The following is a 25,467-nucleotide window of genomic DNA, read 5'->3' as shown; positions in this document are numbered from 1 at the left end:
GAGTGCCAACCTTGCCTGGTCCCAGCAGGTCTACTGAATAAACCTACCCCTTACCTAAATACCACGTGCGTGCTGGTGCAGTTCTTACTCGGCCACCTCTTTTTAAAAACCTAACATAATAGGTGTCCCAGTTGCCTAGGTAACGCAGGTACTGGGTGGAGACTTTGCTGCGAGGAGGGTGGAGTCTGCTCGCCATCCAGGAGCGGACCTTACAGTAAGGTGGAGGAGAATGTGTTGTTACAAAACCTTATGATCAAATAGGATCCGTAGGTCTGGCTGGGTCTTCAGTGGTTTTTACTGTATGTATATAGACCTGCCTTTCATCTCCCCTAAGGAATGGCTCTTCAGTCAACACCTTTTGTGGATGCCTTAGGTGATAAGCTTTGGTACTTAGGCTGAAAATCATGCTGGTTATTACTGTGTATTACTTTTATTGGGCATTATAGGAAATTCAGGTCTGAGACTTGGCTTTAAAGCTATATGAAACTCATCTTTTAATCTCACAAGTCACTGAAGGAATTGTGATTTTTATTTTTTAAATTTATTTTCTTTAAATGGATGTACCAAGGGCTCGATTCAGCATGTTAATTTATGCACGTAATGCATCTTGATTGGCTTCGCCCCTTTCCTCTCCCCTCATCCCAACCCCCCTTCCCTCCAGTTATCTAGCTCTATTTTTGTGGTCTTTGTAATTAATTCTTAATTTATAATTTGCCACAGTCTCTGGTTTTCCTCCTACCTTCTGTTTTATTTCTTCTTTTTTCATTCTAACTGCTCATTAATATGTCTACCAGAGATAAACTTGGGAAGACAGAGGAGATAAAAACCTGACTCAGACTTTGAGGTGCTGTTTCGACTCAGTGTCAAACTACCCTGGCTCATGTGGTATTTTCCGAGTTACTGGAGAGACTGTGCTTCTTCTGACTACCTTTTAGTTTGGTTTCCTCTAACATGAGTTCTCTTTTTAATTACTTAACATTTGCTAAATAACTCGACAGTTCTTTTCATTTCTACCATGTATATCTCATCATTTATCCCACCAGCTGTAGAGAATATTTGAGGCTTAGAGGTTTGAGATTTGCCCGTTCAGAGAAGGTGAGAACACTGTTTCTTTCTCTCGGGTGGAGAACCTCACCGTTTCCGATGGCTGTCTACCAAGACTCCCCCTTGTCCCTCACCTCTGTGAACACGGGATGTGGATACATCTCATTTCCCTTTTCATAGCAACTGTGTTGTCCCCACAGGTCTGCTTCTCCGCAAAGGATTACTAGGGATTACTCTGAGGGTGGGGATGTTGGTTAATTCACAAAAAAGAGAATCAATGTTGTGAATGCATTTGTGAACAGTATACTCATTATTGCAAGCGAGTTTCTAACACGTGGCCAACAGTGGAAGGTTTATAGCTTTTTGGGAAAAACAGGCCTCTATCAAGAAGCCATTTGGTCTTGTGAATGGGAGGTGTTTTTCTCTTTTCTGTGTGTTGTTTTTTTCTCCAGTGATGTTGGTATAACAGACAGTTACCTAATGACCTGAGTGTTGCTTAAGGAACCGAAACCAAAAAAGCTTGCCTGGGAAACCTAATATCCAGGCCCTTAGGATCCAATTAATATTTAGTCAATTTTATAAGTGTGTAGTTTTTATTGAATAGAAATGTCTTTTAAGTCATTTTTTTCTGTCTAGAGAAAAATATGGCCCATGATAAAATTTTATATTGAGGTCTCACCAAAATAATTATATACTACCGTAAATAACACTTAAAAATACACATAATTAAAGTGTGTTTTCTAGTTTTTAAAAATTGTAATGTTGCTTTCGCTCAGGCATAGGTCATTAAAGTTTCCCTTAGAATTTAATATTTCAGGTTTCGAGTTTGAGCGTCAAATACACTGTATCATTTTACCATTGCATCTTCATTGTTTAGGAATAGTCAAATAATTTGAATAAGAACCTGGGCCCAGGAAATTTACCACTTAACAGATGTGCAGCTCTGACTGATAATGTCACTATCCTGCAAGCATTAAACCCTAAAGGGACTTTTCTCTTGGAAGTATTAGGTTTGAATTCATGCTTGCTGGGCAGCAGGAGCTCAATCATGAGAGCCTGTGAGAGGTCTTTTGATGGTTAGTGAAGCCATTTGTGTGTGTATATGTGTACATGTGTGTACGTGTGTGTGTGTGTGTGTGTGTGTGTGTGTGTGTATTTTTCTAAGGAATATTTCTGTGAGCCTACCACTCAAGATGATAAAGTTTTAAATAACAGGTACAATGACAGAACTGAGCACAGAACAGGTACAATGAAAGAACCGAGCACAGAACAGGTACAATGAAAGAACCGAACACAGAACAGGTACAATGACAGAACCGAGCACAGAACAGGTACAATGACAGAACCGAGCACAGAACAGGTACAATGACAGAACCGAACACAGAACAGGTACAATGGCAGAACTGAACACAGAACAGGTACAATGACAGAATCGAGCACAGAACACGTACAATGACAGAACCAAGCACAGAACAGGTACAATGACAGAACCAAGCACAGAACAGGTACAATGACAGAACTGAGCACAGAACAGGTACAATGACAGAACCGAGCACAGAACAGGTACAATGACAGAACTGAGCACAGAACAGGTACAATGACAGAACTGAGCACAGAACAGGTACAATGACAGAACCGAGCACAGAACAGGTACAATGACAGAACCGAGCACAGAACAGGTACAATGACAGAACTGAACACAGAACAGGTACAATGACAGAACTGAACACAGAACAGGTACAATGACAGGTACAATGACAGAACCGAACACAGAACAGGTACAATGACAGAACCGAACACAGAACAGGTACAATGGCAGAACCGAACACAGAACAGGTACAATGACAGAACCGAACACAGAACAGGTACAATGACAGAACCGAACACAGAACAGGTACAATGACAGAACCGAACACAGAACAGGTACAATGACAGAACCGAACACAGAACAGGTACAATGACAGAACCGAACACAGAACAGGTACAATGACAGAACTGAACACAGAACAGGTACAATGACAGGTACAATGACAGAACCGAACACAGAACAGGTACAATGACAGAACCGAGCACAGAACAGGTACAATGACAGAACCGAGCACAGAACAGATACAATGACAGAACCGAACACAGAACAGGTACAATGACAGAACCGAACACAGAACAGGTACAATGACAGAACCGAGCACAGAACAGGTACAATGACAGAACCGAGCACAGAACAGGTACAATGACAGAACCGAACACAGAACAGGTACAATGACAGAACCGAACACAGAACACGTACAATGACAGAACCGAACACAGAACAGGTACAATGGCAGAACTGAGCACAGAACAGATACAATGACAGAACCGAACACAGAACAGATACAATGACAGAACCGAGCACAGAACAGGTACAATGACAGAACTGAACACAGAACAGGTACAATGACAGAACTGAGCACAGAACAGGTACAATGACAGAACCGAGCACAGAACAGGTACAATGACAGAACCGAGCACAGAACAGGTACAATGACAGAACTGAACACAGAACAGGTACAATGACAGGTACAATGACAGAACCGAACACAGAACAGGTACAATGACAGAACCGAGCACAGAACAGGTACAATGACAGAACCGAGCACAGAACAGGTACAATGACAGAACTGAGCACAGAACTGGCTGAGGGCAGTTGACTAATACGTGAATTAAGAAATAGAAAATTATTATAACCAATAGAAAAGCCATAGTTCCTTGGTCTTATATGAATCAATTCATCATATATTTAAATAGTAGCGGTTTAAATGATGCTGTCTTTTAGATCAACATTATTTAGGCAGTCATGATTAGAATTTTGATAACTTAGCAAAATCTCCTCTCAAACCACATTGCTATAATCATAGAGTTTTATATAACTGTTCTTTTTTTTTTTTGGTCATGGGGCTTGAACTCTGGGCCTGAGTGCTGTCTCTCAGCTCTTTAGCTCAAGCACTGTACCACTTGAGCCACAGCACCACTTCCGGTCTTCTGGTAGTTAATTGGAGATAAGAGTCTCATGGACTTTCTTGCCTGAGCTGGCTTTGAGCCATGATCCTCAGATTTCAGCCTCCTGAGTAGCTAGGATTACAGGTGTGAGCCACTGGCACCCAGCATTATGTAACGGTTGTTATGAAAGCAGGATACACATGTATAAAGTTTTTCTAGTACTTGAAGTATGTCTATGATTGAGACCTCAACCAAGTAAGGTATATTGTTGAGAAGTGGATTTCTCTCATGCTTGTTTTCAAAGCAGTGGGTAACTACCCTTAAGAAAACAGCATGGAAACAAATGCAGCATATGTAAAATCACTCCAGTCCTGACATAAATCAGTGTTTATAACAAAAATAACTTCATAGGCTTTTAATTCAATGCCCAGAATAAAAGTGAATTATAGATTTAAATGATTGAAGAACGTCAATTGAACCTTAAATTTGGACCAGAGAAGAGAGATGAGAGGTTGAACTAAGCAAACAAGCAGAAGGCCACAGAGACTGGGCAGTGTGGCTCGGCATGAGCTAAGCGGGCTCGTGGGGGGGGGGGGGGGGGAGGGCGGTGCTGAGGCTTTAGCAGGAGTAACGCTGAACTGCAGTGGCACCGTCTTCTCTTCTTCCTGGATGTGTCTAGGAAGAACTGGGCTTCGCTTTTGAGAACCATCATTAAAGCCAACATTTTTGAGTTTTCTGTTCTCATAACCCAGATCAGCCAGCTAGCAGATACCTATTGTGAGACCATCTTTCAGTAACACCCACGTTTATGCTGCTGCGTGTCTTTAATGGCCTTCTTTCTACTTCTCCGTGGTATGGTTCCTTCCCCCCCTCTCTCCCCCCTCCCTCCCCCCTCCTCTCTCTCTCTCTCTCTCTCTCTCTCTCTCTCTCTCTCTCTCTCTCTCTCTCTCTCGTACTAGGGCTTGAACTCAGGGTCTTAGTCTCCTTTAGCTTTTCTACTCAAGGCTGGTGCTGGTGCTCTTCCACTTGAGACACACAACCACATTTGGCCTTTTACTGATTGATTGGAAAGAAAAGTCTCAGGGGAGTGATTTCCTGCCTTGGTTGGCTCTGGACCTTGATCCTCAGCTCTCAGTCTCCGGAATAGCTGGGAACCCCAGCCTAGCTTCAGTGAGGGGCTATGGCGGATTTCCTTCCAAGGAGCGTGGAAATACACACACACTCACACACACACACAGATACACACACAACTCTCACACTCACACAGACACACACAGACACTCACACACCCTCACACAATCACACACACTCACACACACACAGACACACACTCACACACAGACACACAATCACACACACGCACACACTCTCCTTACACACATGCACACTCACACACTCACTCGCACACACTCACTCACTCACTCACACACACACACTCTCCTTACACATGCACACCCACACACTCACTTGCACACACTCACACACGCACAGACACACACTCACACACACAGACACACACAATCACACACACTCACACACGCACACACTCTCCTTACACACATGCACACTCACACACTCACTCGCACACACTCACTCACACACGCACACACTCTCCTTACACACGCACACTCACACACTCACTCGCACACACTCACTCACTCACACACGCACACACTCTCCTTACACACACACACTCACTTGCACACACTCACACACGCACACTCACACACACTCTCCTTACACACACACACACACACACACACACACTCTCTCTCTCCTGGTCCTCTCGCCAAGGACGGCAGATGGGAGGCATTTTTGGATGACTGTTTGCTGGGACCCCGTCATCTTGGCCTTCCCCTGACTTAATGGTGGTCGCGTGCTGGCCCGGGGTCTCTCAGCTGCACAAACATTTACATTGCCGCTGTTTGGTGGTTTTACAAACCACCCCATGCTGTCGTGTGTTCCCCGAACGTTCCGGAAGCATCCCTCCCTCCTTCGCAGCCCACCGCCCTGCGCACGCCCCTCGTCTCCGTCCGCCACGTGCGTGTGACCGCTGACCGCGTGTCCCGAGTCCCAGCCTGGCGTGAGTGCAGAGAAGCGCACACGGGGCTCGAGCGGGCGGCCAGATCACCGCCAGTGTGGCGCGGGCGTGCACGCCGGGCCCTGCGGCCTCCGCCAACCCTCCTCCTCTCTGAGTGTTCTGAGTGTCAAGTGGGCCTCTGAGGCGCTGGACTCGCCCGTGCAGGCTCCACGCACACCGCGCGTGGTTTGTGGAAACGGCTTGCACGCGAGCCGCGTCCGCTCCTCAGGGAGGGCCCAGAGCTGGCTGCAGAGGCGCCACGCACACACCCCGATCTTGTGTTTGGTCATTCTGTTCTAGAGCAGCTGCCTCTCAGCCGGGCGCTTTTCCCGCTTCCTGCGAGTGTGGGGGAGTCAGGCTGTAGTTCTACCCGGGAGGGCCTTCCTTACGCTACAGCGTCGCAGGAGACTGTAGTATGTGTGATGTATGCTTGTGTTCAGTTTCATCTTTAATAGCGTGATTTTTCTTTCTTTCTGGATTGCATTATGGACACGTTTCCATCTTATTTGATCATATTTGAAAATGTGATTTGAAATGACTCCTTGGCATGTCATAGGTGGGTCGATCTACTTTCATTTATTCACATCATTGGATACTTAGGTACCTTACAGTCATTGTTGCTGTGATCAATGCTTTATCATTGATCATTTTGCAGAGTAATTAGGTTGAAATATGTGCATGTGTGCACATGTGTGGACTTTCGAGATTCTTGCTACAGATTGTCAAATTGCTTTCTAGAAAGATTGTTCTCATTGACATTCCTTCAGCAAGTTTAAACTAGTCTCAGTCTTCTTTGACCTGTCATTTTATAAAAATAATTGGAGCAATTTCCCTACAAGCTCCATTATTTTGATTACTTTCCCACTTTCCTGTTTTCCTTGTGTTTATTGACCATATATGAATGAAACCACACTATCTGCCTATTTACTGAGACACAAGCATTACTCTCATGTGGTGGAATGGCTTTCCTATCATAATTTGTAACCGTTGGCCTGGAACAAGCCATGGAGGTCTCTATTGTTTCCATTTCTACTGTTCTACTTTGGCCGTCCTGGCCGAAGTCTTGATCAGTTTCCACCTGAATTATTTGTCCAGGCCTGCAGGACTGACCGGCCTTTCCTCTGTTCACACCCCTGCTTGGCTTCAGCCCGTCCTCCCCCATCCCGGCCGGCACTGACCTGACTCTCCTCCTCTCACCGCGCCGTGTCCCCGAGGGTTCATCCTCGGCAAGGTGCCCCCTCCGCACAGCTGCACTGGGCGTTTTGATCCGACCCTCACATCGGCCTGCTCCTTTGTCGGAGACTGAAGACAGTTGTCATTAATGGACTCAGTTTGGCAAGTCGCGTTCGGAGCTGTTGGCTGCATGGTCTAGGTGGGCACGCAAGTGGCGTGCATTATTTCTAGAGCTTTACAAAACTACGTGCCTTGCAATCTGTTTAAAAGTTCAGGTGGTCTCTTTGTGGTTCATGGGATGGATCCTGCTCGAAGGGTGTGAGGCTGCAGGCTCCGAGTCGAAGCCATGGGCGCACTGTTTATGACGCTGTTTGTGCTTCGCTCTTCCCCAGACAGGGCATAATTAGGTGGCTTTCTTGGGATTGTTAAGAACGTTGAAAGGGGCTCGGCAGTACCCGTCTGCGAGTCGCTCCTCCTCACCCTCTTCTCCAGCTGTGTCCCCCTGGGATTTCAGGTACCAGCTCTGCAGAGCAGGTCTGGACAGCGTCTCGGTTCCCGCTCTGCGTCCAGGGCTTGGCTCTGCCGGTTTTGAGGTGGGGCTGCCAGCAGATGGTGGCTTGGGCATTCTGTTCCCTCACCCTCTTGTTCGTTACAGGAATTCAACCTGCTGTGCCACTGTTTTAGAGTTGTAGCGAGTGTCTTCCGTAACACATCACAATGTGTCTCTGCTTCTTTTTTGTTTACAGCCTAGTGTTCCAAGGGCTGTGCTAACATTCAGACCTGTTTACAGCCTAGTGTTCCAAGGGCTGTGCTAACATTCAGACCTGTTTACAGCCTAGTGTTCCAAGGGCTGTGCTAACATTCAGACCTGTTTTCTTGACAGCTGGAAAACTTCCCCAGACTTTGTGAGGAAACAGAAAGAATTGTGGCTAACCACATTCGCGATCGTGAAGGGAAGACAAAAGAACAGGTAAGCTGGCTCCCTGGCGGCAGGCTCTGTGGGAGGGGGTTCCCACGCACCGCGGGTCTCCACGCCTGGAAAACGATAGGTGCAGTTATTTCTGCTTACTTCGACACGAATTATAGACAGTGTAACTATTCTAATATTTTGTCCAGGCCAAAATGTAAAAAAAAAAAAAAAAAAAAGGAACATTTAGAAGAGTGAAATTTGAATGCAATAGTAGGATTTCTACTACTTTTTTCTTCCACCTTCCATGAAAATCACATGCAGCAAGCTTAGCATTTATATGAGCTTGTAATGATGTTTTAATGGCCCCAGGGTTTGCATTCATGGCCTTGTGCTTCGGCTGGCTCCGATGGCACTATCCCATTTGAGCCATTCCTCCAGCCCGGCTTCTTTTTGCTTATTTTGGAGCTGGGGTCTTACAGACTGTTCTGGCTGGGCTGGCTTGGAATACCGACATTACAGGGCCCAGCCGCCCAAGTAGCTAGGGTAAGAGGCGTGAGCCACCACCTCCTGGCCCCGTGGCTCCCAGCTCCGAACCAGCTCTGAACCAGCGCGCGCAGGAGCCAAAATGTTACACAAAACAAGTCAACGCGACAGGAACAGCTTTCTGTCAGCATATCCATAGAAGCCCTGATTGAAAACCGCATTCAAGAAGTGATCTCTTAGACATTTCTATTTTTAAGTGTATGTCATTTGCAAGGAGTAGCTATGAAATTGTCTTCTAAGCTTTTATGTTCTGGACACATGATTTTTTTTTTTTTTTTGGGTCCGGTCGTGGGGCCTGAACTCTGGGCCTGGGCGCTGTCCCTCAGCTCTTCAGCTCAAGGCTAGCGCTCTACCACTTGAGCCACAGCGCCACTTCTGGCTTTTTTTTTCTTTTTGCTTATGTGGTGCTGAGGAATCGAACCCAGGGCCTCATGCATGCAAGGCAAGCGCTCTACCACTGAGCCACCTTCCCAGCCCCATGGACACATGATTTTTAAGTGAGGCTAATTCACTGAAAACATGAAGGACTGTGTAAAAAATACTGCTGTATTCAAGCGGTCTTTCCTCCGTGGCGAGGCCTTCGGATCCTCCTCCCTTTGGCAGCATAGCTGCTCATGTGGTGCTGGTGGGGCCGCGGGGCCAGCGGCCTGGACTCCACAGAGCCGCAGCTGCCCTGGTGCCGCTCGCTCGCGGCCTTGGACTGGTTTCTGCTGTACAAGTGTTGGGATGTTGGTCTCTATGTCTCTAAAGGCCTCCATGAGGTAGTTTTTCAAGCTTCCGTGAATCTCAGAGGAGCTGAGAGGAGGGAGGGAGCGAAAGAGCAGGAGGCAAAACCATCAAGAAAGGAAAAGAAACCCATGATGGAAAGAGGGATGCGCACACAGAGACAGTCCACGAGTTCTCGAGGCGGAGAGGACGCGGAGGCCTGCGGATGGAACGCCGCCCGGTGGCCACCGCTGCGCGGCGTGAGCCGCAGGGCTCTCGCTTCCTCTTCTGATCATCGCGTCGGTAATACTCACTTCTCTACCATGCACACTCCCATAGCTAACTGGAAGTAGAGAAGCAGACTCAGGAGAGAAGAACATACATACCCGTGCAGTGACAGCAAGCCTGCGCAGGATACAGAACCCAAACAAGTGGTCTTCCCATGCCTCACATTGCTGGACCATAAAACCCAGGTTCTTAAAGATAAACTGCATCCTTGACCTTGAGTAAAGCAGCTATGTTTAATAAGCAAATGACGATAGGAACGATTTAGCTCTTAGGGATGCTATGTAAAATTAATATTGAGGAAGTCGTATGATTATTATTTGACTATCCCTAAATCGGTTGACTTCTTCGTGCTCCGTGTTTCAGAGGTTTTGTCTTTACTAAAATGACAAATGCAGATGTACAGTGCCGTCTGAAGTAACTCAGTCTCAGAGCACAATTTATTGGTGGCTAGCAGCAGTATGGTTATGGTGACTTCTTGTGATTTCAAATAGACAGTGGGGTCTTGCAGAGTGATTAGGATGAAAGTGATTTCCTTCAAGCTGGGATTTGGTAGTTATTCTCAGGCTAAGAGCCAGGCCCATTCCTGGGCTCCAGGTCAAGTCCTAAATCACATACACTCTCCTGCTTTTGTCTGTCCGCAGTACGCTGGGAAAATATGCAGGGGTGGAGAACCACTCAGGGTTACTCGGAGGCAGCCACGGTTCTTACAAGCCAGGATGGCTGTGGTCGCGGGGGGGGGGGGGGGGGGGCGGGGGAGGGGACTGGCGGCATTGCTCACACGGTGGCCTTGGAATTCAGAGAGCTTGCCTTTGAGTCCAGCTCTACCAGTTAATGTTTAGTTCTCCCGTTCTCACCCTTCATCCTTAGAATAGTGAGGGTAGTTAACACATAGTCATTTTGTGAAGAGGAAATGAAGCAATTTAAGTATAGATCACGGTTCTTAATTAATTTCCATTGTATTTGGTGGTGTCCTTCAAAATGGTATGATTCATGCACATATGAGGAAGGGCTGCCTTATTCTGGGGAGACTGTCTTCCATCTGTGACTACGGTGTGTTAATGAATCCATCCTCCCATCCAGGGACTAGGAACGGGACAGTTGTTGAAAGGGAATCGGAGTGAAGCCCTGTGTGCTCTGACAGCCATCAGCTGCCTCCAGAAGCATGTCACTCTGGGTAGCTCTCCCATTTGAGTTCTGGACTCTGGGCTGTGTGTACTTGTGGAGCATCTGCTCAGACAGATCTGCTTCCTACTGCTTCTATGAACTCCGAATCCCTTTGAGGCATTCTTACAGCCCCCCCCCCACTTTTTAAAGAAAACAAAAGACAAATTATTAGCTACTTCTCAGGAAACTGGCAGATCCTTCAAAGTTCAACATAGGAAATCACACGCCTGTGAGTTGTTTTTCTTAGAAGGGTTTGGAGCATCTATGTGCACCGAGCCTTCTTCTCGTTTCCATACATGGAGCTGCATGTTGAAGTAGTTGATGTTGAGGGTGATTACTGCTATCAGGAGGAGCTTTACTGGTTTTCAATTAAATCTCCAGTAACTGTGCCTGAAATCACAGGGAGAAACTCTGAGAAAGTGAGAAATGAGAGGGGAAAAATAGTGTTTTCGTTCTTAGCTGCACATGTGACCTGGCCCCTTTCCTAGGGTGCACACAGACTCCCAGTTTCCAGGAATATGAATGAAAACAGCCATCACTTTTTATGTGTTCTTTCCCTGTTTTCCTACCCTCCAGTCCAAGTTATTGTGTGTGAGTGGCCAAGTTTCTTGTGACAACCTTTGGTTGGTGGTGTTGAGAATTATGTAGACACATCTTCCTTACGTTGGCGGTAACTTATTGGTATTTAAATATTACAGTGTATAAAATCCTGGCCAAATAGTTTAGTGAACATAATATTTACCAGAATCTTATTTTATTGTTGGGAGAGGAGAGACAACATTATAACCGAGCTAATGATAATTATTCCTCCCAACTCTTCAGTTTTCTCCAAGAGCTAAAATTATATCCAGTAATATGACAAAAGTATGGACTTACTGATCCAGCAGTCCCCGAATCTTGCCTTTATTTTTAGCAGTGGGAGTGGATTCAGGGATTTTAGGGAAAGTTCTGTTGTAACTCTCAGCAGGAACCGGTCAGATAATGCCTGATATGGCCGTGAGACCTCAGAGTCCCATAGCAGGAGATAGCGGATATGAGTTAATAACTAGTGGCCACATACTAGTTACATGGGAATAAATGGATGCCTTTAAAACAAACTGTTGCTGAAGCTTGGCAGATACAACATAGAGCCAGAGGCATTTATTGAGCACCTATTATGTGTAATGTGCTGGGGTCTGGAAATAAAATGGGGACTAAGAGTCGCACTGTTCCTGCCTGCTCTTGTCTTGCAGTCCTAGAGGGAAGAAAATAACGAACAGAAAGTTAGAGAAGTATTAACTACATTTCTGGGAAACACCAAAACAACAACAACAACATAAAACTTAGAGTATAATACATGTGCTATGTTCTGGAGACAGAGTCACAGCACAACCCTGGCCGTGGGTGGGAGGAAGGGTGATTGGTGATAGTTTTCCCGAGGAAGCGCCGCTGGGAAGTGTGGGATGAGCACGTCAGAGAGAGAGCTCTTCCTGTCGTGACTCTGATGAAAGTACACATCACGTGACGTTAGCCATTGGAGATGAGAGCGGCCTGTTCAATTCATTTGTCCCTTTATTGACTGGATTATTTGTTCTTTAGGTGTCGGGTTTTTCCAGCTCTTTATTTATGCTCAGTACGAATTCCTTATCAGAGGAATCAGAGGAATCGGTGGCACAGATACTTTCCCCCATTCTGAAGGTTTGCTCATTTCCCCCTCTGTGCTGTGCAGAAGCATTTTAATCTTATGCAACTCCACTGGCCAGTTCTTACTCTTTCCTGAGTTGTTACAGTCCTATCAGAAGTCACTGCCTCTGCCTGTTGCTTGGAGTGTTTTCCACCCCACAACGGCAAAGCACGGTCGGCCCCCGTCTGTTGGATGAGGCTCTGACAAGCCCAGGACTTCCAGCGGCTGCTCAGGCGCGGCAGCTCAGCAGAGTGGGCGGCCCTGTGCTCGCGGCCGTGTGTCCGTCATCCTGGGCTCCAGGCCGTGTGTCCGTCATCCTGGGCTCCAGGCCATGTGTCCGTCATCCTGGGCTCCACGGCCGTGTGTCCGTCATCCTGGGCTCCAGGCCGTGTGTCCGTCATCCTGGGCTCCACGGCCGTGTGTCAGTCATCCTGGGCTCCAGGCCGTGTGTCCGTCATCCTGGGCTCCACGGCCGTGTGTCAGTCATCCTGGGCTCCACGGCCGTGTGTCAGTCATCCTGGGCTCCATGGCTGTGTGTCAGTCATCCTGGGCTCCGGGGATGTCTCTCTGCCTGTAATTTTGTGAAAATGTGCTTTACAAAAAGTAGGGCAAAAGTGAAGATAATTTTCCTAAGCAAAACATAGGTACAAAATGTGTTCAAGGGATAAAGCAAGACTTGGGGTTTGTTGAGAAGGTGGTATGTGTTGAGCGAACGTGGGAAAGCCTGTGAGAAGTGGAATGGAGTGTGTGCGGCGCAGCCCCAGCCTGGGCCGTCTGGAGTGGCCACAGTGTTTGTGCAGAGCGGTCTCCTCCTCACCACAAACCTGTGGATCCCAACAACCCAAAGTGCTCATCATCGTCATTGCAAGCTCACCGAACAGAGCCAAAGGGTGGCATCCTGGAGGCGTTTAGACGCCATTCTTCTATGTTTTTCCCTGTCAACAAGTCCTAGCATGCTAGGAAAAGCGAGCTATCTGAGTAAAAGCAGGAAGAGGAGCTATGTTTTGAAGATCTCTGAAAAGAAACCCTTTCTTACAGTTTCTGGGTTGTTGCGGTCCCCTGTTGTTCCCGCAGGCCCTGGTGTGGGGCCTGGGACACAGTGATGGTCTCTGTACCAGATGTGTAAACGTAACCATCACCTGTCTGCTCGGAGTACTGCTAAGGGTTCCAGCGGAAGGTGGCGGAGGACAGCGAGTGCTGACACCGGTGCGAAGGAGGGGACGTAGCTGCTGTCTCCTGTTAAATAAAGTCAGGCCTTCCTTGCCAAGGCTAGTCTGGTGCTTGCTGTGTGTCTAGGCTGATCTCAAACTCTCAATCTACTGCCTTTGTTTCTTCGGTGGTTTGCGCCACCTGCCCAGTGTGGTTACTGTTTTGGTTTGATAATGAGGCTGCTGACGTGAAGGAGGCTCCACATTTATTCACAGACAGAGTTTCTGAGTTGGTTGATGAGGAGCTTCTCCTGGTTACCTAGAGTGAGCTTAAAGAGAAGGAGAAAGGAGAGGAAAACAAGAGCTCACACACCAGACACATGCGTGGCCTTCGTCTGGACATCATGGCTACATTTTAGGGGATTAGCGTCATTCTAGGCTCTGTTAGCAGAGTCCTCACACTTATCTCCCTGCTGACTCAGACAAAAGTTATGTGACTGTGTTCTCATCAGGAGACCACTCTAGAAATTAAATGCTGATAATTCGTAGGCAAGTACTGAAATGAACGTCTGGAAAATTTTAAGATGAATTGTCACAGCAGTGTTTCTGTTTGTTTGATTTCTAGGTGCTGCTGTTGATTGACATTCAAGTCTCCTACATCAACACCAACCACGAAGACTTCATTGGCTTTGCAAAGTAAGCATGGGGAACACGTGATGCCACGTGCATCCTCTCGCTGGTTTGTCTAGCACACGCGCTGTGAATTTCTACTGCACTCTGCCACCTTTGGACAGAACAGCGTCTGTCCGCCATAGCCTTGGTCAGTCACTGTCCTCTTGATAAAGCTCTATATTGGCTTTATTATGCAGCACTCAAGGTCCCATGTGCTGTAGATGCTCACTATTGTTATATGACCCAAAGTTTACTTGCACTCCCATCAATAAGGAGAATAGATGCACCTTAAAAAGTGTTGGGTGGGTGAGAACGTGGGAAAGGGTGACCTTGATTAAGATAAACTCATATAGCCGGGTGTGGTGGCTCATGCCTATAATCCTAGCTACTCAGGAGACTGAGATCCTGCCACTCTAGGCAGGAAAGTCTGTGAGACTCTTGTCTCCAATAAACCACTCAGAAAACCGGGAGTGGCGTTGTGGCTCAAGTGGTAGAGCGCTTGCCTTGAGCTGAAGAGCTGAGGGACAGCCCAGGCCCAGAGTTCAAGACCCACAACTGATAAAAAAAAAAAAAAAGATAAACTCATAAACTGCTTTGTTAAGTGGCAAGTCCTCTGCACAACTACCTAAAGATAATAAGTTTTAAAAAAGAAAAACATTTTAAGGAAGAATTCCTCACATTAATTTGAAATATTAAGTACAATCTACAAGTTCTAAGTCAATTAGACTTTCTTAAATCGGAACATAGAGGCCTTAAAAGATCCTAACTAGACTCAGATATAATCTGTTAGGATGAACATTTTTTAGTAAAAATTTCTCTTTTTCATGTAATTTATATATACATCTCTCTATTGCTATTCCTCACAGTAATTAGCACATAGACATTATAGCTAGTTAATTTTGGCCAATTATTTGATCATGTGATGTTTGTAAGACACTGAACTCCTGGCTGGTTGTCAGAACTAGTTCTTGTTATATTAAAAAAAATCTCATTTCTAACTCTTAAAATGAGTGCAAGTAGTTTAATCTTCAAGTGCAGACCACTTTATATTAAAGATAAAAAATGAGCCTAGGAGTTTTACTTGAACTCTATATTTAAGAGTAGGGACAATTAAAAAATAAGGCACAACAAACAGATTGTCAAAAGAATTGGTTTTTATTACATCCTAACTTAGAAGATACAGGTCTGTAGACCACAGCGATGTAAACAAAATGGTAGCCTGAGAAGTTTCTAGACCTTTCTGGTCGGGGAGAGTGTCCCATTTACCTAACAGAAAACCATCTCATTCTCTAGTCTCTAGATGGCGTCAGTATATTTGGCATTCAGTGTCTACTTCTGTCAAGGGGTAGCTTAGCTTTCTCTCGCGTATTATTAGTAAACGTGTTAGCAAATAGTGGTGAATATTTTTCTCTTGTCTAATTGTCCTTTTACCAAGCTGCCTACTCCAGCCAGGTTTCTGCTACACAGGTGCTTCACGTGCACCTGCCCTGCCTCAGTCTCCACGACTGTGCTCACGTGCACCTGCCCTGCCTCAGTCTCCACGACTGTGCTCACGTACACCTGCCCTGCCTCAGTCTCCACGACTGTGCTCACGTGCACCTGCCCTGCCTCAGTCTCCACGACTGTGCTCACGTGCACCTGCCCTGCCTCAGTCTCCACGACTGTGCTCACGTGCACCTGCCCTGCCTCAGTCTCCACGACTGTGCTCACGTGCACCTGCCCTGCCTCAGTCTCCACGACTGTGCTCACGTACACCTGCCCTGCCTCAGTCTCCACGACTGTGCTCACGTGCACCTGCCCTGCCTCAGTCTCCACGACTGTGCTCACGTGCACCTGCCCTCTCTCCCAGCCCCCGTGGCGCTTGCCGTTTGGATTGCCCATTCTCCTTCATAAAATTTCACAGACCACAGACACTACGTCTAGAAAGATCTGAGATTTTCTTTCAGATCTTCCAGTGGTCAGTGAGCTCCACGTAGCCTGGGCCACACTGCCTCCATGCTTACCATTTGAAATGGTAGGAGTACTGACTGCCCTTCACGGTGTTTTCCTTCTGGCTTACAAATATCAGGTTTTTCCTAAAAAGGGCCGATGTAGTTGCAAGCGTGACGCAAAGTCTTTAAAGTTACAGGGATGTTGCTGGCTGCCTTGTTGAGTTTGAGGGGGTCGGTGGAGCAGGCGTCTCCTCCCTTTGGAAAATGTGCCACGAGTCTAACCAGTATCCTGCTTTTAATCTTACCCTTTAAAAATATTCTTTTTCCTGGGACTGGGAAAGTGGCTCAATGGTAGAGCGCTTGCCTTGCATGCATGAGGCCCTGGGTTTCATTCCTCAGCACTACATAAGAAAAAAGCTGGAAGTGGCGCTGTGGCTCAAGTGGTAGAGCGCTAGCCTTGAGCTGAAGAGCTGAGGGACAGTGCTCAGGCCCAGAGTTCAGGCCCCACAACCGCCCCTCCCCCCCAAAATTCTTTTTCCTTGATCTCTCCCTCTCTCTGTCCCTCCTCTCTCCCTCCCTCCCTCCCTCCCTCCCTCTCTTCCTTCCTTCCTTCCTCCCTCCCTCTCTCCCTCCCTCCCTCCCTCCCTCCCTCTCTTCCTTCCTTCCTCCCTCCCTCCCTCCCTCCCTCCCTCCTTCCTTCCTTCCTTCCTTCCTTCCTTCCTTCCTTCCTTCCTTCCTTCCTTCCTTCCTCTCTTCGCTCCTTCCTTCTCTCCTCCCTTCTGTCTTTCCCTCCCTCCCTCCCTCCCTCTCTCCCTCCTTCCCTCTCTCCCTCCCTCTTTCCCTCTTTCCCTCCCTCTCTTCCTTCCTTCCTTCCTTCCTCTCTTCGCTCCTTCTTTCTCTCCTTCCTTCTCTCCTCCCTTCTGTCCTTCCCTCCCTCCCTCCCTCTTTCCTTTCCTCCCTCCCTCCCTCTCTTCCTTCCTTCCTTCCTCCCTCCCTCCCTCCCTCCCTCCTTCCTTCCTTCCTTCTTTCCTTCCTTCCTTCCTTCCTCTCTTCGCTCCTTCCTTCTCTCCTCCCTTCTGTTCTTCCCTCTCTCCCTCCCTCCCTCTTTCCCTCCCTCCCTCTCTCCCTCCCTCTTTCCCTCCCTGCCTCCCTGCCTCCCTCCCTCCCTCTTTCCCTCCCTGCCTCCCTCCCTCCCTTCCTTCCTTCCTTCCTTCCTTCCTTCCTTCCTTCCTTCCTTCCTTCCTTCCTTCCTCTCTTCCCTCCTTCTTTCTCTCCTTCCTTCTCTCCTCCCTTCTGTCCTTCCCTCCCTCCCTCTTTCCTTCCCTCCCTCCCTCCCTCCCTCTCTTCCTTCCTTCCTTCCTTCGTTCCTTCTCTCCCTCCCTCCCTTATTTCCTTCCCTCTTTTCCCTTCCTTCCCCTCCTCTCTTTCTCCATCACTTTCTTTCCTTTTTTCTCTTTTGATGGGCTAGATTTTATCCCCCCATAAATAAATTTCACTATTTTCTACTTCAGAAACTAAGTTTACTAGGTTTTCAAAGGCACATCGATTTTAAAAAAAATGTAATACTTTCAAACATGGCTTTCTGATATGTTTTCCTGTGCTTCCTTTAACTGCCCCCATGATATTTGGGAGAAAAAGAATTGTTAACTCTGTTCTAGAAATCCAGCAATTCTTACCTCTCATCTTGCTAAGCTTTCTGTTAAAGGACTGGTCTGTAGTTAGCAGTTTGCTTCTTTTCCCAGGATTTTGGCAGGGCATTTTAGCCTTTCTCTCTCTCTCTCTGTGTGTGTGTGTGTGTGTGTGTGTGTGTGTGTGTGTGTGTGTGTGTGTGTGTGTGTGTGTGTGTGTGGTGTATCAAATGAAACACATAGTGCCTGTTGATATTTTCAGAAGACAGTCGTTGTATGGAAGCTCGTTAGGATACTGTACTGTCGTGTGTGGAAGGGAGTCTGCTGTCTCTCTAGTTTTCTCCTCTTTCTTCTTCCCCTCCTCCTCCCCCTCTTCCTTCCTGCACACACATACAGACCCAAGAATGTTGCCTAGATGTACTATTTTACTTTGTAAGGAAATGCATAGCAACCTAAATAAGATTGCCACTGGAATATTCTAGTTGCTCATACTGTTTCCAAAGATGATAGGTTTTGTGAGCATATTGTTAGTGTACAGGTTCATGGAGGTCGGCGTATTGTTAGTGTGCGTGTCCACGGAGGTCGGCGTGTTGTTAGTGTGCGTGTCCGTGGGGGTCGGCGTGTTGTTAGTGTACAGGTTCATGGAGGTCGGCGTGTTGTTAGTGTACGTGTCCGTGGAGGTCGGCGTGTTGTTAGTGTACGTGTCCGTGGGGGTCGGCGTGTTGTTAGTGTACGTGTCCGTGGAGGTCGGCGTGTTGTTAGTGTACGTGTCCGTGGAGGGCGTGTTGTTAGTGTGCGTGTCCGTGGGGGTCGGCGTGTTGTTAGTGTACGTGTCCGTGGAGGGCGTGTTGTTAGAGTACGTGTCCGTGGAGGTCGGCGTGTTGTTAGTGTATGTGTCCGTGGGGGTCGGCGTGTTGTTAGTGTGCGTGTCCGTGGGGGTCGGCGTGTTGTTAGTGTACGTGTCCGTGGAGGTTGGCGTGTTGTTAGTGTATGTGTCCGTGGGGGTCGGCGTGTTGTTAGTGTACGTGTCCGTGGAGGTCGGCGTGTTGTTAGTGTGCGTGTCCGTGGAGGTCGGCGTGTTGTTAGTGTACGTGTCCGTGGAGGTCGGCGTGTTGTTAGTGTGCGTGTCCGTGGAGGTCGGCGTGTTGTTAGTGTACGTGTCCGTGGAGGTCGGCGTGTTGTTAGTGTACGTGTCCGTGGAGGGCGTGTTGTTAGTGTACGTGTCCGTGGAGGGCGTGTTGTTAGTGTACGTGTCCGTGGAGGTCGGCGTGTTGTTAGTGTACGTGTCCGTGGAGGTCGGCGTGTTGTTAGTGTGCGTGTCCGTGGAGGGCGTGTTGTTAGTGTACGTGTCCGTGGAGGTCGGCGTGTTGTTAGTACGTGCCCCTGGAGGTCGGCAGCATCTTCCAGTCTCTCCTTCCAGCCTGCACGGATCAAACCCACCTCCCTTTGGCAACACGCTAGTAGTCACTCTGGACAATAATGTTGTGTACTCAGACTCAGAGGTAAATGTTCTTTCCCTTTGTGTTCTGGGTTGGAGTATGTTTCAGTATGACACAGGATGGTTTTGAAGATGAAGAAATGTTCATTTCAAAATCACTTTGAAGGGTTGTGGTATTTTCTGTGCTTTCAAAAATTAAAAAAATATGGTTGTAGCTATAAATTTTAAAGTTGGCGGGAACGCTGTTTCCATCAAGGAAGAAAAGTCAAGCCAATTTGAAGACAATTATGTAAGTATTTTTTTTTCAGTTCCAAAGATAGAAAATGAAGGTCTGGGGTTGAGGGAGAAATCAGCGCTGTTTAATGAGACGTTCAGAGTTGCCTTGGGGTCCCCCTGGCAGGTTTGCAGAATGGTGATGTATTTTGTATTTTACACATTTTTTTTCTAACCAACTAGGATGATTTTTTTGTTCTAGAAATTATGAAAAAAAACCCACTAAAATGAGATGAATAGGATATTTAGTTTTAGAATAGTGTTTGGGCCTTCTTAAAATCCTTTTTATCATAGAATGTCTTCTGCCATGTGTGTGTGGATTTTTCTTTCTCAGCCTCTCAGTCGTTTATTGAACATGGACCGTGAAATACGTGCCATGTGTAAAATGCCTGAGTAAGCTTTGCTGTAGCTTGCTTTGGAATTTCCTGACTTTTAAGGCTCAGTATTTTAACTATAACATCGGAACCTCCAAGTTCAGGATTTCACATGAAAATCCCAACTTTGCTCCTGACTTAATGGCTTTAAGTTGTCATTTTTCCTTCTTGAAATAAATAAAAGCACCTAAATTATATTTTCTTACATAATATACCTAGATTTTTTGCTACTTAAGACAAAAGATGTTTGTTCCTCCATTTACTTTTTTCCCAGAAATCTTGATGTTCCAGTAAGACAGGTGTGTTAGCTGAATGCTTTGGGAAGGGACATTTCAAACTTTTGGGCACTTGGTCATTTTCTTCTAGTTCCTGACATTTCCAACGACACAGTCGCCCCCCCCCCCCCCCCCCGAGTTCCTAAGATTTATGCGGTCCAGTAGTTTAAGAGGCAGAGGTACGCCGGACATGGCCTGCTGGAATAAGATCTCCATACTGGACGCAGGAGACCAGTGCCAGCTTCAGTCTGCGGTGCTGGGTCTCAACACCTGTTTTCTCACACTTGAACTGATACAGTGTGTGTATTTCAACTCTTGTCATTTGAGCACCATGAAAATTCCATGTGTGGTCACTTTCATAGGAGACTTCCCAACCCTCTGTGAAAGGCAGTAATTTGAATCCTAGAGCACGCACGGCCTTTCCCCCTGTATTCCATACTGGGAGATTGTATTCCATTGTAACCGCGTTCCTGGCTTCTGTTCTTTGACATGAGTGTTCTGTCTTTTATGGAATCGAAACTTAGTCATCGGAGTATAACAGGGTCCTTCTTTTGAGTCACATGCAAGTTTATCAGTTTGTTGTTTGGCTGCTTTTTGGGATCATTATCAGATAAAACGATCAATCTGAGCAGATTGGAAAGACATAGGTGTAGCATCTGTTTGGATAAACGATCCTTCCATTGTTTAAATCATCGCTTTAAAAAACAAGTAGGCTTCCATCCTCAAATCTTTTTTTGGGGGGGGGGTCCGGTCGTGGGGCCTGAACTCTGGGCCTGGGCACTGTCCCCCAGCTCTTCAGCTCAAGGCTAGCGCTCTACCACTTGAGCCACAGCGCCACTTCCGGCTTTTTTCTTTTTGCTTATGTGGTGCTGAGGAATCAAACCCAGGGCCTCAGGCATGCAAGGCAAGTGCTCTACCACTGAGCCAACTTCCCAGCCCCCATCCTCAAATCTTATTTTGTACTTGTACATCTGAGCAGATGAGTGATGGTTCTTCTCAGGCCTCCTAGTTCTGTAGCATTTTCTCATGTAGTTTTAGTCTGAGACTGCACTGAGCCCCCGCAGGGAAACTGACCGGTAACGTTTCTCTCTCTCTGCTCCCCCGGGGGATGGTCACACTCAGCGTGTGGTCAGTCTCCCTCTTGGCGATCTTAGTTATGCGATAGTCTTTGCAGGTGATCAAGGCGGTGTTCTAAGTGAACTTCTCACCTCACAGTGGCGGTACGCAATGGCACTTTTTGGGATGATGAGAATGTTTCATACCGTATGGTGCAGTGATAGTAGCTACCAATCTGGGTGGCTGGAGTTGTGAACATGTGACTGATAAAAGAAGGAAATAAGCTTCCCACTTAAATCTACTGAGGTTTTAGTTTGATGGCCGCATCTGTCTTCCGCTACTGTGGTGGAAGTGACATGAATCTGGGTGGCTGCCCAGGGCAGTGGGCCTGTGGTACTTGTGACCAGGAAAGGAAAAAAGAAGGAACAACGCATAGCTGCTGCCAGGTGACCCCGGGCTGAGGGCGCAGTCAGCGCTGAAATGCCTTCCTTTCAGTGCAGAGGGTGGTTCTCCTCCCGCCATCCCCTTCCTCGATGATACGGTGTTGACATTTCTTCTAATTCCACATCTGCTCTCTAAAAAACGCAGCAGTAGCTGTAGCTGTGCACCTAGGGATTTGCCATCGAGTCTGCGTTTCTAAGGGATCTCGGTTTCTTCAATACCGCTCGGCCCCTGCTGAGCTGAGTTCAGTCTGTACTTCGATTCTTCTTTCTCACCTCTTTCAAGTTTCAGCCTACTCTAGTCTGCCTGTGACCACATCACTCTACTAACACTGCTTTGTCCAAAACAATCCCGAGTTCTTCACTTGACTTTAGAGACTACTTCTTTTTGGAGATATCCATCTGGTCCTTTGCTTCAGATTGCTTTCCTCCTATTTCTCCTGGTCTCCCCTTTTTCCACTCCAGTCTTTGCTTCTTGGTCTTCTTTAAGAGATCTTCATTATCCAGATCCTTTCTAATTCGGTACATTATGCCGAGCAATCCCATCTGTGTATGCGCTAGTTGCCAATTTTATTTGATGGTGTGGAGTCTAGCTTGCTGCTCTGAAACCTTCTTCATGGTTCTTGCACCATGTTGGGCTTCCTATAGGAGGTCTCAGCGTGTGTGTCCTACAAAAGCCTCAACCTCGCATTCCCAAATTAAACTTATTGTGTGCCTGTGTGCCTGTGTGCCTGTGTGTGTGTGTGTGTGTGTGTGTGTGTGTGTGTGTGTGTGTGTGTGTGTATTACCTTTCTTTGTTCCACTCCCTGTGAATACCAACTACCAGTTGCTCAAAAGAGAAATGTGATTTAATTCCGTGCTCCTATTGGCGTCCGTTGGTTTTGTCTCCATAGCCCGTTTCTATCACCATCTTTCTCACAGTCGCCTCTGGCATGGGCTGCCGCAGCAGCCTCCCTCCTTCCTTTGCTGCTCTCTCTCTCATTTCCTCTGGGCTTCTCTGTTACTCTAAACTCATTACATGGTTTCCACGGTCTTGTGTAATCTGCCTCCTGACCTCTTCAGCCTGCTCTATTTCATTATTCTTCTCTACTCTGCTCCAGCCAGTTCAGTCCTTCTACTTACGTAATTATATTTGGATTATATATTTATATATTCAGGTAATTATATTTAGGGTTATCCCTAAATGTACCTACCTGAGCACATGATCATGATTCACATCTTAATAGTATTTAACTTTCCTTAGCAGACTTTATAGTCTCACTATAGATAATTCTTGCATCAGAACGTAATGACTACTTCCTTTGAACTTCCCATGAACCTAATATTCAGCAAGGTCAATGGTGAGAGCGGTAGCAATACCAGGATGCATTGTGTATCATTGGCCCTGGTGGAGCAGCCATGACTGCAGGGAGACACTGACTACAGCACAGGCAGTTTGTGAAGTGTGGACCCGAGGCAAGAGATAGAGATACATGGCGCACTACAGAAATGGCAGCTGAGCAGCGCGGCTGTGTCTGGGGGAGACTGCTCCGGGCTGCCGGCTGCGCTGCGGAAGGGGGTTTTATAAAGCATTGTCTCATCATGGTGTTTGCCAGCAAAGAAACGCCAGATGCTCTCTGTGCTGCTTAGGGTGCTACATTCTCCAAAATGGACCCCAGCACACAACTGCCATATTAAATGGTGTGTAAGATCATTTATAAACACGAGTCTGTGGTTATATAATTCTGCCATAATTTCACAACTCATCCCTGTTTCCTTGGTTTTGCTAATTATCAGCAGTTGTTTTTTTTTTTTTTTTATTAAATTTATCTCATAAGTTTCTATAAACACCTCAAATCACATTAGGCTGAAAGGATACTTCTCTCGGAGAAAGCAGAACAATTACTCTTTATAAGACTTTCTTGATAAGTAGGCTTACACTTCCTCAGCACAGTCTTTGTGTGTGTGTGCACACGCGTGCATGCATGTACACTAAGAAGAGACTATGTAAGCAGAGCACAGGTAACATCATGGCTTCTTTTTGAATGTTTTCTTCCTATTCCTTTTGTCTCTTATTCTTATCCTTCTACTCTCCCCCATCCTCTTCCTCTTCTTCCTCCTCCTTCTTCCAAAACTTTGTATTCTTCTTATCAACTTTTAGAGTCATCATGTCTCAATCATAAACCTAATTTAGTTTTATGTTTTAGTATTCTTTCCCAGGCTTGTGTGTTGCATAAACCTAAAAAGATCAATAGCAAATACACAAAATAAGAAGCTAGGGGTAATTACATTCCATATTTGAAACAGAAGCACCTTTTGATTATATCTTCATGGTGATATAACCATCATTTATCCTTTGTCATTTATGTTATATCTCCATTCTTTTATGTAGATACATTGTAAGTTTCAGATTTCAAGGACTATACCATGTTCACATTTATGTCTTTTTCCAAGTTTGTGCACTAAAATTTTAACAAGTCAGATGTACACAGTGTACATTTTATAATATTGCAGGGATAACCACTTAAATATCTATATCCAAGAATACATTGATGGGCTCAGATGGACTTACATACTTTTATTTGTTTCTGTTAACCACTGCATTCTTAACTGCTTTGAAACTGAAGAATTATGATAAAGCATGTTTTCTAACTAGACATCTTATTTTCATTTTTGATGGAGCAAGTTAAAGTATCTAAATATGTAATTAATAACAATATTCTTGAACTCATTGGGTCTGGTTGCCACAAGAGATATTCTCTAGATACAAAGTAACGGTCTTTTAATTTTTTGTTCTAACTCTGTTTTGGTGATGGGTTCATAAAATCTATTGTTAATGCCTAGTCTCATAAGTAAAAGGTTCTAAATATGCATTATTTTATATGGAAATTTTGTGAGTGGAAATTCTCGTTAGTGTTGCTAATAAGGAGACTGTGTATAAAACACCAAAGGGTGGGGTTGTAGGCCAAGGGCAGTGGTAGCATCCTCGCCTACCATGTATGAGGTCATAGATTCGATCCCCAGCTCTGAAAAAAAGAAACAGTTCACGCCCCCACTTGGTCTCAGACTCTTGGTTTCTCTCTGCCTCTTCCTTCTCTCCCTCCTTCCCTGCTCTCCCTCGCGCTCTTCCTTTCCTCCCCCTGCTGTCTCCCTTTCCCCTTCTCCACCCTTCCTTCCATCCCTTCTGTCTCTCTACTTTCTGCTCCTCCCCCTCTCTCCTTCTTACATCCGAGAAACTGTGGTCCAGTGGAGGCGGAACTCTGTGTAAGCTTCTGTGTCTTTGTGATTTTAAGGGGAACCTAACGTAAGTTTAGGGTCCTCAATAATTTCCAAAAACCCCAAACACCTCTAGATCTGTTACAGTTTTGAGGTCATAACCACTTTCAGAGCTTTTTTAGAAACCTTTCCCCTTAAGGACCCTGAGGACACATTATGGTACAAAGATGGTTACCCACCACAGTCACGGTTTCTCCATTCATTCCTAGATCACAGGAAATCGGGGGGCTCTGGGAAGGTGCTGGTGGAGACCAGCCATTCACGCACCAGTGTGCAGGGCATTGTGGGAAGGTGCTGGTGGACACCAGCCATTCACGCACCAGTGTGCAGGGCACTGTGGGAAGCCAGAGGTCACAGTGTCTCCTGGCCGCAGAAATATCACCTCTTTCATACCTTCACCTACAAACCTCGCAAACTGTAGATTTAGATTC

General features: G+C 46.4%; 1 protein-coding gene across 8 annotated transcripts in view; it reads left to right on the top strand.

Annotated features, from left to right (window-relative positions):
• The window catches only part of LOC138819690 (dynamin-3), a 421,025-nt gene that overhangs the window by 136,941 nt on the left and 258,617 nt on the right, over positions 1-25,467 (top strand). For all 8 annotated transcript variants that reach the window (XR_011369577.1, XM_070011194.1, XM_070011192.1 and 5 more), the window contains exons 11-12: positions 8,157-8,243; positions 14,320-14,390. Coding sequence is in view for 7 of the 8 variants with exons in the window: in XM_070011194.1 (XP_069867295.1) it covers positions 8,157-8,243; positions 14,320-14,390 (158 nt within the window). In the remaining variant the exon portion in view is untranslated. The remainder of the gene's footprint in view (positions 1-8,156; positions 8,244-14,319; positions 14,391-25,467) is intronic.

Source organism: Dipodomys merriami, unplaced genomic scaffold (assembly GCF_024711535.1).
Source record: "Dipodomys merriami isolate MVZ:Mamm:240054 unplaced genomic scaffold, mDipMer1.0.p SCAF_81, whole genome shotgun sequence".
Classification (NCBI taxonomy): domain Eukaryota; kingdom Metazoa; phylum Chordata; class Mammalia; order Rodentia; family Heteromyidae; genus Dipodomys; species Dipodomys merriami.
Note: the sequence above shows the minus strand (reverse complement) of the source record. Positions and strands in the feature narration are given on the sequence as shown.